The sequence below is a fragment of the Thamnophis elegans genome, chromosome 17, assembly GCF_009769535.1.
Source record: "Thamnophis elegans isolate rThaEle1 chromosome 17, rThaEle1.pri, whole genome shotgun sequence".
In the NCBI taxonomy this organism is placed as follows: Eukaryota; Metazoa; Chordata; class Lepidosauria; order Squamata; family Colubridae; genus Thamnophis; species Thamnophis elegans.
In genome coordinates, this window is record NC_045557.1 from 5,725,674 (window position 1) to 5,738,271 (window position 12,598).

Genomic DNA, 12,598 nt, shown 5'->3' on the forward strand with positions numbered 1-12,598 from the left:
TATTCTATTATTCTCTTCTATCTATCTATCTATCTATCTATCTATCTATCTATCTATCTATCTATATCTATCTATCTATCTATCTATCTATCTATCTATCTAATCTATTTTCTTCTATCTATCTATCTATCTATCTATCTATCTATCTATCTATCTATCTATCTATCTATCTATCTATCTATTATTCTCTTCTATCTATCTATCTATCTATCTATCTATCTATCTATCTATCTATCTATCTATCTATCTATCTATCTATTATTCTCTTCTATCTATCTATCTATCTATCTATCTATCTATCTATCTATCTATCTATTATTTCCTCTCTCATATCTATCTATTATTCTCTCTCATATCTATTATTCTCTCTCTTATCTATCTATCTATCTATCTATCTATCTATCTATCTATCTATCTATCTATTCTATTATTTTCTTCTATCTATCTATCTATCTATCTATCTATCTATCTCTATCTATCTATCTATCTATCTATCTATCTATCTATCTAATCTATTTTCTTCTATCTATCTATCTATCTATCTATCTATCTATCTATCTATCTATCTATCTATTATTCTCTTCTATCTATCTATCTATCTATCTATCTATCTATCTATCTATCTATTATTTCCTCTCTCATATCTATCTATTATTCTCTCTCTCATATCTATTATTCTCTCTCTTATCTATCTATCTATCTATCTATCTATCTATCTATCTATCTATCTATCTATCTATCTATCTAATCTATTTTCTTCTATCTATCTATCTATCATCTATCTATCTAATCTATTATTCTCTTCTATCTATCTATCTATCTATCCATCCATCCATCTATCTATCTAATCTATTTTCTTCTATCTATTTATCTATCTATCTAATCTATTATTCTCTTCTATCCATCTATCTATCTATCTATCTATCTATCTATCTATCTATCTATCTAATCTATTTTCTTCTATCTATCTATCTATCTATCTATCTATCTATCTATCATCTAATCTATTATTCTCATCTATCTATCTATCTATCTATCTATCTATCTATCTATCTATCTATCTATCTATCTATCTATCTATCTATCTATCTATCTATCTATCTATCTATCTATCTATCTATCATCTATCTATCTATCATCTATCTATCGCTGCTTTCCTAGTCTTATTTGTAGCCAAGGTTCTTTCTTTCACCCCAAAAACCCAGGTCTCCCAAGGATCCACGTTTTTTGGGATGGGCGCAACAGCGTCTCGTTAAAAAAAAACGTGAACAATGGGAGGATGCAATAGCAATAATAACAATAGCAATAACAGTAGACTTATATACCGCTTCATAGGCCTTTCAGGCCTCCCTAAGCGGTTTACAGAGTCAGCATATTGCCCCCAACAACAATCTGGGTCCTCATTTTACCCACCTCGGAAGGATGGAAGGCTGAGTCAACCCTGAGCCGGTGAGATTTGAACCGCTGAACTGCTGATCTAGCAGTCAGCCTGCAGTGCTGCATTTAACCACTGCGCCACCTTGGCGAGCCAGGGAAAACAATTTCGAAGCACAAAAGGGTCAGAGGAAGGGAGGGTCCCGTTTTTCCGAGTTATGACCAGCCATGAATGTGAGACCCGAGCCAAAGTATGCTCTGGCAACAGATGTTCGCTCCGAGCCAGGAGGAAATTCAGAGCCAGATTCCAGAACGAAACACGCTTGGCTTGCTAGGGTGAAGAGAAAAAATATATATATTTCTATTCAACAGTGGTTAATAATCTAGAATCTGGAGGGGAAAGAGATCTAAAATAAAATAAAGATAAAATCCTCAAATTACAATGGTTCATTCAGTTACAACAGGGCGGAAAAATGGGACTTACAACCATTTCCCCACACTTATGACCACTGAAGCATAATCACAGTGGCGTGATTAAAATTCAGATGCTTGGCAGATGACTCATATTTACGACTGTTGCGGGGTCCCCCGGGGTCATGTTCTCACAATCAAAATCAGAGTCACTTAACGACGACGTCACTAACTCCGTTGTGATCCCCTTAACAACTGTGGCAAAAAAAGGTGGGGAAAGCGAGCCAAAATTCGCTTTTAACCTCTGTCTCTCTTAGCCGCAGAAAGGTTGGGCTCAATGCAGGTTGTAGGTCGAGGACCACCGGTAAAGTCCTCGCAACCGGAAGAATGGTAGTCCTCGGGGTACGACAGGGGTCTTTTTACCCGTTCTGCCTCCCCAAAATTAATTCGAGGATTTTTTTCCCACCCCCTTCCAGCACTGACTTTCCGCGAACAACAGTGCGCTGTGTACAACCACCGAACGGATATGTTCAAAGATTATCCATCACCCATGGACTGGGTGCCACGCTACAGCGGGGTGGCCAAGCGTGATCAATGCAAGCTGACTTGCCAGTCCCATGCCTTGGGCTACTATTATGTACTGGAGCCAAGGGTAAGTTCTAAGCCAGGAAACCGGCCCTTCGGTCTTTGTCGTACGGGAACGTTTGGGGGTATCGTCCTCCAGAGGTGCTCCTGCGGTCGCCAAATTCTCCTCCCGCGACCGCCATCATCTGGAACGCCGCCGATCGAGGCAACAGGTCTAAATCGGGATTGCCTCTTCCTTTTCAGGTGGCTGATGGGACGCCCTGCTCTCCGGATTCTACCTCGGTCTGTGTCCAAGGACGCTGCGTCCACGCCGGCTGCGACCGCGTCATCGGGTCCAAGAAGAAGTTTGACAAGTGCATGGTGTGCGGCGGAGACAACTCGCGGTGCACCAAAGTCTATCGCTCTTTCACCAAGCCCCAGTAAGTGGCTTAAGATGCTGAAAAGATGGTTTGAAAAAGAGATTGGAGAACCCTGGGTCTGAAATGGTGCAGGGTTTTCTGCTTGAGCAGGGGGTTGGACTAGAAGACCTCTAGAGACCCTTCCAACTGTGTTATTCTGCTATTTTTTCCTTCCTTCCTTCCTTTCTTCCTTCCTTCTTTTTATTTTCCTCCTTCCTTCCTTCCCTCCTTCCTTCCTTCCTTCTTTTTATTTTCCTCTTCCTTCCCTCTTCTCCTTCCTTTTCATTCCGCTTCCTTCCTTCCCGCCTTCCTTCCTTCTTTTCCTTTTACTTACTTCTTTTCCTTTTACTTCCTTCCTTCCCTCCATTCTTTCTTTCTTCCTTCTTTTTATTTTCTTCCTTCTTTTCTTCTTTTCCTTCCTTCCTTCCTTCCTTCTTTTTATTTTCCTCCTTCCTTCCCTCCTTCATTCCTTCCTTCCCTCCTTCTTTTTATTTTCCTCCTTCCTTCCTTCCCTCCCTCCTTCCTTCCTTCCTTCTTTTTATTTTCCGCTTTCCTTCCTTCCCGCCTTCCTTCCTTCTTTTCCTTTTACTTCTTTTCCTTTTACTTCCTTCCTTCCCTCCATTCTTTCTTTCTTCCTTCTTTTTATTTTCTTTCTTCTTTTCCTTCCTTCCTTCCTTCCTTCCTTCCTTCCTTCATCACTGGGGGTTTGCACCGTTCCACCCTTAGCATTTTTTAGCAGCAGAGCGACTGAAGCATCAGTTCAGAATCAGAATACTTTCTGGAAGAGACCTTGGAGGTCTTCTAGTCCAGCCCCCTGCTCAAGCAGGAGACCCTCTACCATTTCAGACAGGTAGCTGCCCAGTCTCTTCTTTAAAAAAAAAAACCTCCAGTGATGGAGCACCCACAACTTCTGGTGGCAAGTTGTTCCACTGGTTGAATTCCTCTCACTCTTAGGAAATTTCTCCTTAATTCCATGTTGCTTCTCTCCTTGATTCGTTTCCAACTGTTGTCTCTTCTCCTGCCCTCCGGTGCTTTGCAAAATAAACTGAACCCCCCCTCTTTGTGGCAGCCCCCCAAACCCGAAAAGGAGCCCATGTTCCCCTCTCTCTTATTGTGTCCCAACCGTTCATCGGAGTTTGTTTTCCCCGAGAGGATTAATCCGATTTTAAAACGAAGGGCTGGAGCTTTGCAGAGGCCCGAGCGAAGTCATGCTGGAAACATCTGGTTTTTCCAGATGTAAACTTACTGGGATCCCCTGTGATTTCAAAGCCTCTTTTCCTCTCTTTGGTTTCCAGCGCCCCCCCCCCCCCCCGCTCCAAAAATATCTTACAAATTGTAAATTATGAGTCACCTTCTCCTACCCTGCGAGGGTTTGGGGTTTTTTAATCCAACAAGCTTGCTTGCCCAGCTAACCACTCCTCCTGTATACTTCTTATTTTTTTTTTATAAATCTCGATGCCACGTGTAACAAGGAGCTTGCACGATTATAAACTTGCTTCAAATATCTGGGCACGTGGAAGGGCTGATGCCCCCCCCCCCCCCCACACACAATCTGAGATTTGCGGGGAAGACAGGAGATCGATACCCCTAAAAAAAAAAGCTAAATGTTAAATGTTGACTCTTTCTCGACCCCTTTTTAATTTTGTAATTCTAATTGGCTCTTGCTGTGTGATGCCTGGTTGAAAGTCCTCTAGGATTTGGGGTGAGGGGTGGCTATAAATATGGCAAAATAAGCAGATGAAAAAAAAAGGGGGAGAACTTGATGCTTTTATTTATCGATTTATTTCAAATTTTTGCAACACCCGTCCCGCTAAGTTTAGTTTATATAGCCAGGGGGTGGGGGGAGTTTAATGGCAGGGTGAAAGTGCTGGCTTAGAAACCAGGAGACTGGGAGTTCTAGTCTAGGACTAGAACTCACAGTCTCCTGGTTTCTAAGACTTTGGGCCGATCACCAGGAGACTGGGAATTCTAGTCCCGCCTTAGGCATGGAAGTTGGCTGGGTGACTCTGGGCCAATCACTAGGAGACCATGAGTTCTAGCCCTGCCTTAAGACAGGAAAGCCAATTGGGTGACTTTGGGCCGATCACCAGGAGACTGGGAATTCTAGTCCCGCCTTAGGCATGAAAGTTGGCTGGGTGACTCTGGGCCAATCACTAGGAGACCGTGAGTTCTAGCCCTGCCTTAAGACAGGAAAGCCAATTGGGTGACTTTGGGCCAATCACCAGGAGACTGGGAATTCTAGACCCGCCTTAGGCATGAAAGTTGGCTGGGTGACTTTGGACCAATCACTAGGAGACTGGGAGTTCTAGTCCCGCCTTAAGACAGGAAAGCCAGCTGGATAACTCTGGGCCGATCACTAGGAGAGGGCAAGTTCTAGTCCTGGGTTAAGCATGAAAGCCAGGTGAATAAATTTAAACCAGCCCCTCTTCAACCCACCTTGTACGTTTGCGGTTCTGAGGAAAAAAGGAAGAGGGAGGCGTATTAAGGTCGCCCACCATCTCGAGCGACGTATAAAACAATAAAACATCGTACTGAATCTCCGTCCTGTCCAAGTTCAGCCTTTCACCTCCCCGCCTCTCATTTCTCCCCCCCCCCGCAGGTACGGCTACAACGACGTGGTCACCATCCCCGCCGGAGCTACCAGCATCCTTATCCGCCAGATTAGCAGCTCAGCCTCGTCCAGTGACGGCATTTACCTGGCCCTCCGCCGGCAGGACGGCTCCTACGCCCTGAACGGCAACTACGTCCTGATCCCCTCCGAACAAGATGTCCACCTCCGGGGCGGCGTCACTTTGCGCTACAGCGGGGCCACCAAACCTATGGAGATGATCACCGGGCCAGGTCCGTTGAAAGAGCCGCTCACCCTGCAGGCATTGGTGGTGTCCGATCAGAAGACCCCTCGTCTGAAATACACCTTCTTCCTCCCCAAGCCTACGAAACGCCTCTCCAACCAGTGGCTGAAGCAAAAGGCCCGAATTCTGGAAGTGCTACAGAGTCGGCGAGGGCGCAAATAGGGCCTCTGGACACGAGGATGTGGGGCAGGGGTCTCAAACTCTTCCTGTTCCCCCTTCTCCCCATCTTGGAGGAGGCCGGGAGTTCCCGGCGGGGAGGAGTGTTTCCCCCTTGCTTGTCTTTGCAAAGAGGACCCCCCCATTGTGGGCCTGAAAGACACACATTGTTTCTCGGCTTGCCACGGACAATGGGCTTGGACGTTAAGCGAAGCAGGAGCCGGATCTGGGACCGGGGAGAAAGGGGAGGAAAGGCAACAGAAGAAGCCAGGAATGGTCAATTTGGCACCGGTTTCTTCAGTTGAAATAATTCCCACTTTTGGGGAGATTTGGGGGGAGCAGAACGAGGAAAGAATGGACGGAAAAAATGAAACGAGAAAAATCTTTTCCAAAGCCGAAAAAGAGAAGAGGAAAAAAAAGACGCTTTTTTGGGACTCGGTGGAACAGAAATAGCGAGAAGCCGGAGAAAAATGAGAGCGAATTTGCAAAGCTGGATCCGAGCTCTCTCGCGGCTCAATCCTGTACGGCGGCTGGACCTTCGGACGGTTGATGTCCGGCCGTTCCTGTGTAATATATTTATTATTTCAGCTATTTATTTTGTCCTTTTGGGGAAGCAGGGAGGAGTCGGGGAAGGGGCAATTGGCCATGCCCCCTTTTGAGAGAATCAAGCAGGCGGCCGCACGGTTCCTTCGCTCGGTAGTCCTCGGTTTACGGCTGCCATCGAGGCCCAGCACCTGCGCGGCTAAGCAATGTTCAACAAATGGCATCTGGTTTTATGGCCTTTATGGTCTATCATCTATCTGTATCTATCTATAATCCATAAGAATCTCTCTCTCTCTTATCTCTATCATCTATCTATCTATCTATCTATCTATCTATCTATCTATCTATCTATCTATCTATCTATCATCTATCTATCGCTATCTATCTATCTCTCTCCTCTCTCTCCATATATCTATATATCTATTCTCTCTCCTCTCTCTCTCTTATATCTATCTATCCATCCATCCATCTAATCTCTCCATCCATTCATCCATCCATCCATCCATCCATCTTTCTCCCTCTCTCCTCTCTCTCTCTCTTTACATATCTATATATCTATTCTCTCTCCTCTCTCTTATATCTATCCATCCATCCATCTTTCTCTCTCTCTCCTCTCTCTCCATATATCTATATATCTATTCTCTCTCCTCTCTCTCTCCTCTCTCTCTCTCTTATATCTATCTATCCATCCATCTAATCTCTCTCCATCCATCCATCCATCCATCCATCCATCCATCTTTCTCCCTCTCTCCTCTCCCTCTCTTTACATATATCTATATATCTATTCTCTCTCCTCTCTCTCTCTTATATCTATCTATCCATCCATCCATCCATCTATCTATCTCTCTCCATCCATCCATCCATCCATCCATCCATCCATCCATCTGTCTATCCTCTCTCTCTCTGCCACAGGGTTCTTAATCCCTTATGTGATTCGGGCCGCCGTTAAGCAAATCCTGTTCCCCGCATGGAATTTGCTCATGGCGATCAAGTCTCTCTCTCTCTCTCTCCCCCTCCCTCCCTCCTTCCCCCCTTCCCCCCTTCTCTCTCTCTCACACACACACGGGATACCGCAACTGTTGTCATATATACAAAAGCAGCCAAATTTTGGTCATGGGGATGCTGCGCTCATTAAGCGTGAGGACATGTTAATTAATCACTTCTTCCTCAGTGACGTTAGAACTTGGAACCGTTGTTAAACAGACGGTCATAAGTTGAGGACTACCTGTAATTGGACGCCCACCCGTTTCTTGGGACGGCCAGGAAAGGCGTGTCCATCTACTGTGTCTACCTCATTCTTGGAGAGCTTCCTCCTCCTCCTCCTGTTAATGTCTTCTCCTGCTTCTAAGACTGTTCTTTCGTTGGTGGGCCTCCATCTCTTCAAGGGCCAACCTTCATCTAACCTCCATGAGAACATTCAGACCTGGGTAGGACAACCCACCTCATCCCATTCCATTCCATTCCATCACGCCACTAATGAAGGTACTTCCAACCTTACCCTGCTTCCAGATCTGGTGTCTCAACCTTGGTCCCTTGAACTTCAAGTCCTCTGATTTCCAAGACTTCGCCTCCCAGAATTCCCTGGGCCAACCAGTGTCCTCTTCTGGGTCTCATAACCAGCTGGGCCTGGTTGACTTGGGAGCCAACCCTGAAGATCAGCTTGGTAGAACTCCATCCTGGGTCTACCTTGTTTGACGTCCTCCAGGGAAATTTGGGGGGAGTTGGAAGTCCATCCTTGTTCAAGGATCCTTGAAATCAAGGTTGATGGACACCATTGATGCCAAGGGTTGGGCCTTGAAGGCCCTCAATGGTGGGGGAGCAAAGCCATGGGACTTCTGGAGAAGACCTCAGATGGAGGCCAATGTCACATTAGAAGAAGGTGGAAGCAGAGGGGGAATTCTGGGAGTTGAAGTCCGCACATCAACCTTAGCAGCTGAACCCTTCTCTAGTTGTCTACCTATTTCTCACCTCCTCCTCCTCCTCTAGAAGGTTCTCCTACCTAAATATCAGCCTGAACTTCTTCCTTCTGCTGCTCATAACCCCTTTCCAAGTTCTTCTCTTCAGCTAAGCGCTCTTCAGCCTGGCTTGATCTCCTCATGGGGTCCCCCCATCCCAGAGAGTCTCCCCAAAATTTCCCCCTGGAGGGGTGGATCTATTTAAGCCCTCTGTAGAACCAGAGGGGACATCCTTCAATGCCACCCCCGCCCCCAGTTTTCTCCTGTGGCCAAAGGGACAGCCCACCGAAGTTAATTTAATTAAGTTATAATTTAACGGGCAGCGGAAAGCGGAAGCATTCCAGGTCTCCTGAACCCCTGCGGCGAGTCCCCCGGGGGCCAGGAAGCAGAGCCTGGGTATCCGTTGGGTTTTTAATAAGCATTATGTTAATATTATTAATTATGGTTCATTAATGGTTTGTTGTTGTTTTTTCTGAAAAGCAATAAAAAGCTGTTTTATTTATTTAAGGCGATTTATACAGTGGCTCCTGGTGTTTTGCATGGTCCTTTATGGGGATAGAACCCAGATTGAGGCAGGAGGAAGGGGGTGGTCTGTTGGCTGGGGAATTCTGGGAATTGAAGTCCACCCATCTTAAATCAGTCATACTGAGGAATCCTGGGAGTGGAAGTCCACACATCTTAACCCACCGGGGATTCTGGGGTTTGAAGTCCATCCATCTTAAAGCAGGCTGACTGGGGAATTCTGGGAGATGAAATCCACACACCTTAACTGGGAATTCTGGGATTTGAAGTCCACCCAACCTAAAGAAGGCTGACTGGGGAATTCTGGGGTTTGAAGTCCATACACCTTAAAGCAGACTTGCCGAGGAATCTGGGAGGTGTAGTCCACACACCTTAGAGCCTGCTGGCTGGGGAATTTGGAGACTTGTAGTCCACCCATCTTAAAGCACGTTGACTGGGGAATTCTGGGAGTTGAAGTCCACCCATCTTAAATCAGTCATGCTGAGGAATCCTGGGAGTGGAAGTCCACACACCTTAACCCACCGGGGATTCTGGGAGTTGAAGTCCACCCATCTTAAATCAGTCATGCTGAGGAATCCTGGGAGTGGAAGTCCACACACCTTAACCCACCGGGGATTCTGGGGTTTGAAGTCCATCCATCTTAAAGCAGGCTGACTGGGGAATTCTGGGAGTTGAAATCCACACATCTTAACTGGGAATTCTGGGAGTTTTAGTTCAACCACCATAAAGAAGGCTGGCTGGGGAATTCTGGGAGTTGGATGTCCCCACACGTTAACTGGGAATTCTGGGAGTTGAAGCCCACACCCCTTAAAGCAGTCTTGCTGAGGAATCTTGGGAGTTATAGTCCACCCATCTCAAAGCAGGCTGACTGGGGGATTCTGGGATTTGAAGCCCACACCCCTTAAAGCAGTCAAGGAATCTGGGAGTTGTAGTCCGCCTTCCTTAAAGCATGCTAGCTGGGGAATTCTGGGGGTGGAAGGGCGCCCTTCTGAAAGCCGCGTCGAGGAACGCCGATAGACGGAAAGCAGGGACCCACGAAAGAGGTGACACATGATCCTACTAAGAAGGGGAGTCTTGACCTCCGAGCATCTCCTGCCCAGCCCAATCTGGAATTTCGTTTTGGGGACATTCAAGGAACTGAGATCAGTTACAAAAACAGCTGTTGGCCAGGAAGGATGCTTGGAAAAAAGACGCTGATGGGAACAACAGCTGGCCTCTGCAGCTGTGAAAAAAAAAAGGGGAGGGGGATTCTCACTGCCTACTTTATGGATTCTTCAGATCCTTCCTCACTCCGGGACTGCGGGCGGCCACCATTTTAGCTTTTCCCCACAATGCTGCCCATCTTTTTGCCCGGTTCCTGCTCAGCCAGGATGCCTCTCCATCCCACAGACGGGATCCCCAAGTCAGCCAGATCTTTGAAAATGGAGCGAGACCTGGGAAGGATCCGCCGATGCGCATTTCCCACGTTATCTAACTGCAGGAATCAAAAGTTTTCCTGTCCCATCCCCTATAATTACAACCGGTACGATTTATGCAAGAAATGCAGTGGTGGGATTCAGCCGGTTCGCACCTATTGTGTCACAACCCCTGTTATGCCCAAATATGGGAGGAAGCATACTGCTTCCTTTCTCTATTTATCAGCATTTGCTGATAAATAATACATACCTATTTCCCTGGCTTAGCTGATAAAGGAGGAGAACCTGTGGCCTAATGGCTAATACAGCTGCCTAATATGTAATACAGCCCAGGTTCGAATCCCAGTAAGGGTATGGATGAGAGCTAAATAGCTTGAAATAGATCTATACTAGTCTCCCTTTATTTATTTATCAGCACAAATGCAACACAAATGTAACAAAGGCAACAGTAAAAATAATGGCTTTCTGTCTGGATGGTCTCTTGTGATGAGCCGATAGACAGAAAGGAAGCAGTATGCTTCCTCCCATATTTGGGCATACCAGGGGTTGTGACACAATACATACATACATACATACATACATACAATATTATTTATATTTATATTTATATAAACTCCTTTTTTCTCCAAAACCTTTTCCATTTCCTCCCACCCTTTACAAATAAAAAAAATCTGCAAATGGGATTTTTCTCAAGGAAAGGAAGGGTGAGATTTTTTTTTTTTACTCCAAACTTATCTTGATAAGGGAGGTTTACTTGGGGGAGTAAAAAGCAGGGGTATAGTTTGCACATTTGGAAGTCCAGTTTTTATTGTTTTTTTAAAAAATGAATGGTCGGTTTAGCAAATTTTCGCCCCCCGCAGATGGTGGCTCCTTTGGATGCGGCTCGGGGATTGTCAATGAAATTTGTGTGGAATTGGAGTCTTTCGTTTTGCTGGATAATTTATAGTGATTGTCTTTAATTATTCAATGGATTTTGCAGCCCATTTGGTGGTTTTCAAAGCTCAGCTTTGCTCCTCTGGAGAAATCCCCGTTGGGGATTTTAAGAAGGCCAGAAGGCAGGGCTGGGCTCCCTCTTTCTGAGGGTAGGTAACGGCCTTTTTCATCCCAGATTCAGGGTTGCTGGTGGGGGAATTCTGGGAGTTGAAGTCCATCCATCTTAAAGCATTCTGACTGGGGAATTCTGGGAGTTGGAGTCCACCCATCTTAAAGCATTCTGACTGGGGAATTCTGGGAGTTGAAGTCCATCTATCTTAAAGCATTCTGACTGGGGAATTCTGGGAGTTGAAGTTCACCCATCTTAAATCATTCTGATTGAGGAATTCTGGGAGTTGAAGTCCATCCATCTTAAAGCATTCCGACTGAGGAATTCTGGGAGTTGAAGTCCATCCATCTTAAAGCATTCCGACTGAGGAATTCTGGGAGTTGAAGTCCATCCATCTTAAAGCATTCCGACTGGGGAATTCTGGGAGTTGAAGTCCACCCATCTTAAAGCATTCCGACTGAGGAATTCTGGGAGTTGAAGTTCACCCATCTTAAATCATTCTGATTGAGGAATTCTGGGAGTTGACGTCCATCCATCTTAAAGCATTCCGACTGAGGAATTCTGGGAGTTGAAGTCCATCCATCTTAAAGCATTCCGACTGAGGAATTCTGGGAGTTGAAGTCCATCCATCTTAAAGCATTCCGACTGGGGAATTCTGGGAGTTGAAGTTCACCCATCTTAAAGCATTCTGATTGAGGAGTTCTGGGAGACGAAGTCCATCCATCTTAAAGCATTCTGACTGAGGAATTCTGGGAGTTGAAGTCCACCCATCTTAAACTGGCCAAGGTAGAGAAATACTATAACATACTAGCTATAACAGATCCCAGCTTCTATCAGCCCCAGGGATCCAAAACAGGGAAGGAACCCAATTTGAGCAGCCAGGGTGAGAGCCAAACTTCAAACTTATCTGCTGATGGACCACTTACCCGCTTGTCTTTAAAAAAAAAAAACCGCCAATGAGGCAGCCTCAATAAACAAAGTTAATAAATAAAGTCTATTTACAGGTAAACAGGGGCTCCGGGACGAATTTGGAGGAGGAGGCAGGAGGGAAAATTCTGGGTAAAGGAAGGAGAGGAATCTCACTCCTTGTTTTGAGTAGGAGGGATGAGGTCGAGGGGACGGGGAGAAGGGGACACTGCCCTCCCAGCACTGAAAAATTGGGGCGTAAAACAGGGACCCGAACTGTGAGCATGTAAACATGTACACCTTTAACCAGGTCTCTGGGGTGAGATACGTAGGATCTGAACCCAGGACCTGGAGGGGAGGGGGTGGGCCTTGCAAAGCAAAAAAGGGATCACACTTACAAGGTGTAACAAAGAGGGATGGCTGGGTTTGTGTGTTTCAG

General features: G+C 45.7%; 1 protein-coding gene across 1 annotated transcript in view; it reads left to right on the top strand.

Moving 5' to 3' along the window:
* Nucleotides 1-6,627, top strand: part of ADAMTS4 (ADAM metallopeptidase with thrombospondin type 1 motif 4) — a 19,137-nt gene extending 12,510 nt beyond the window's left edge. The window contains exons 7-9 of the mRNA XM_032234132.1: nucleotides 2,262-2,437; nucleotides 2,614-2,789; nucleotides 5,368-6,627. Of these exons, the coding sequence (XP_032090023.1) occupies nucleotides 2,262-2,437; nucleotides 2,614-2,789; nucleotides 5,368-5,782 (767 nt within the window). The 3' untranslated portion in view covers nucleotides 5,783-6,627. The remainder of the gene's footprint in view (nucleotides 1-2,261; nucleotides 2,438-2,613; nucleotides 2,790-5,367) is intronic.
* The last annotated feature ends 5,971 nt before the right edge of the window (nucleotides 6,628-12,598 follow it).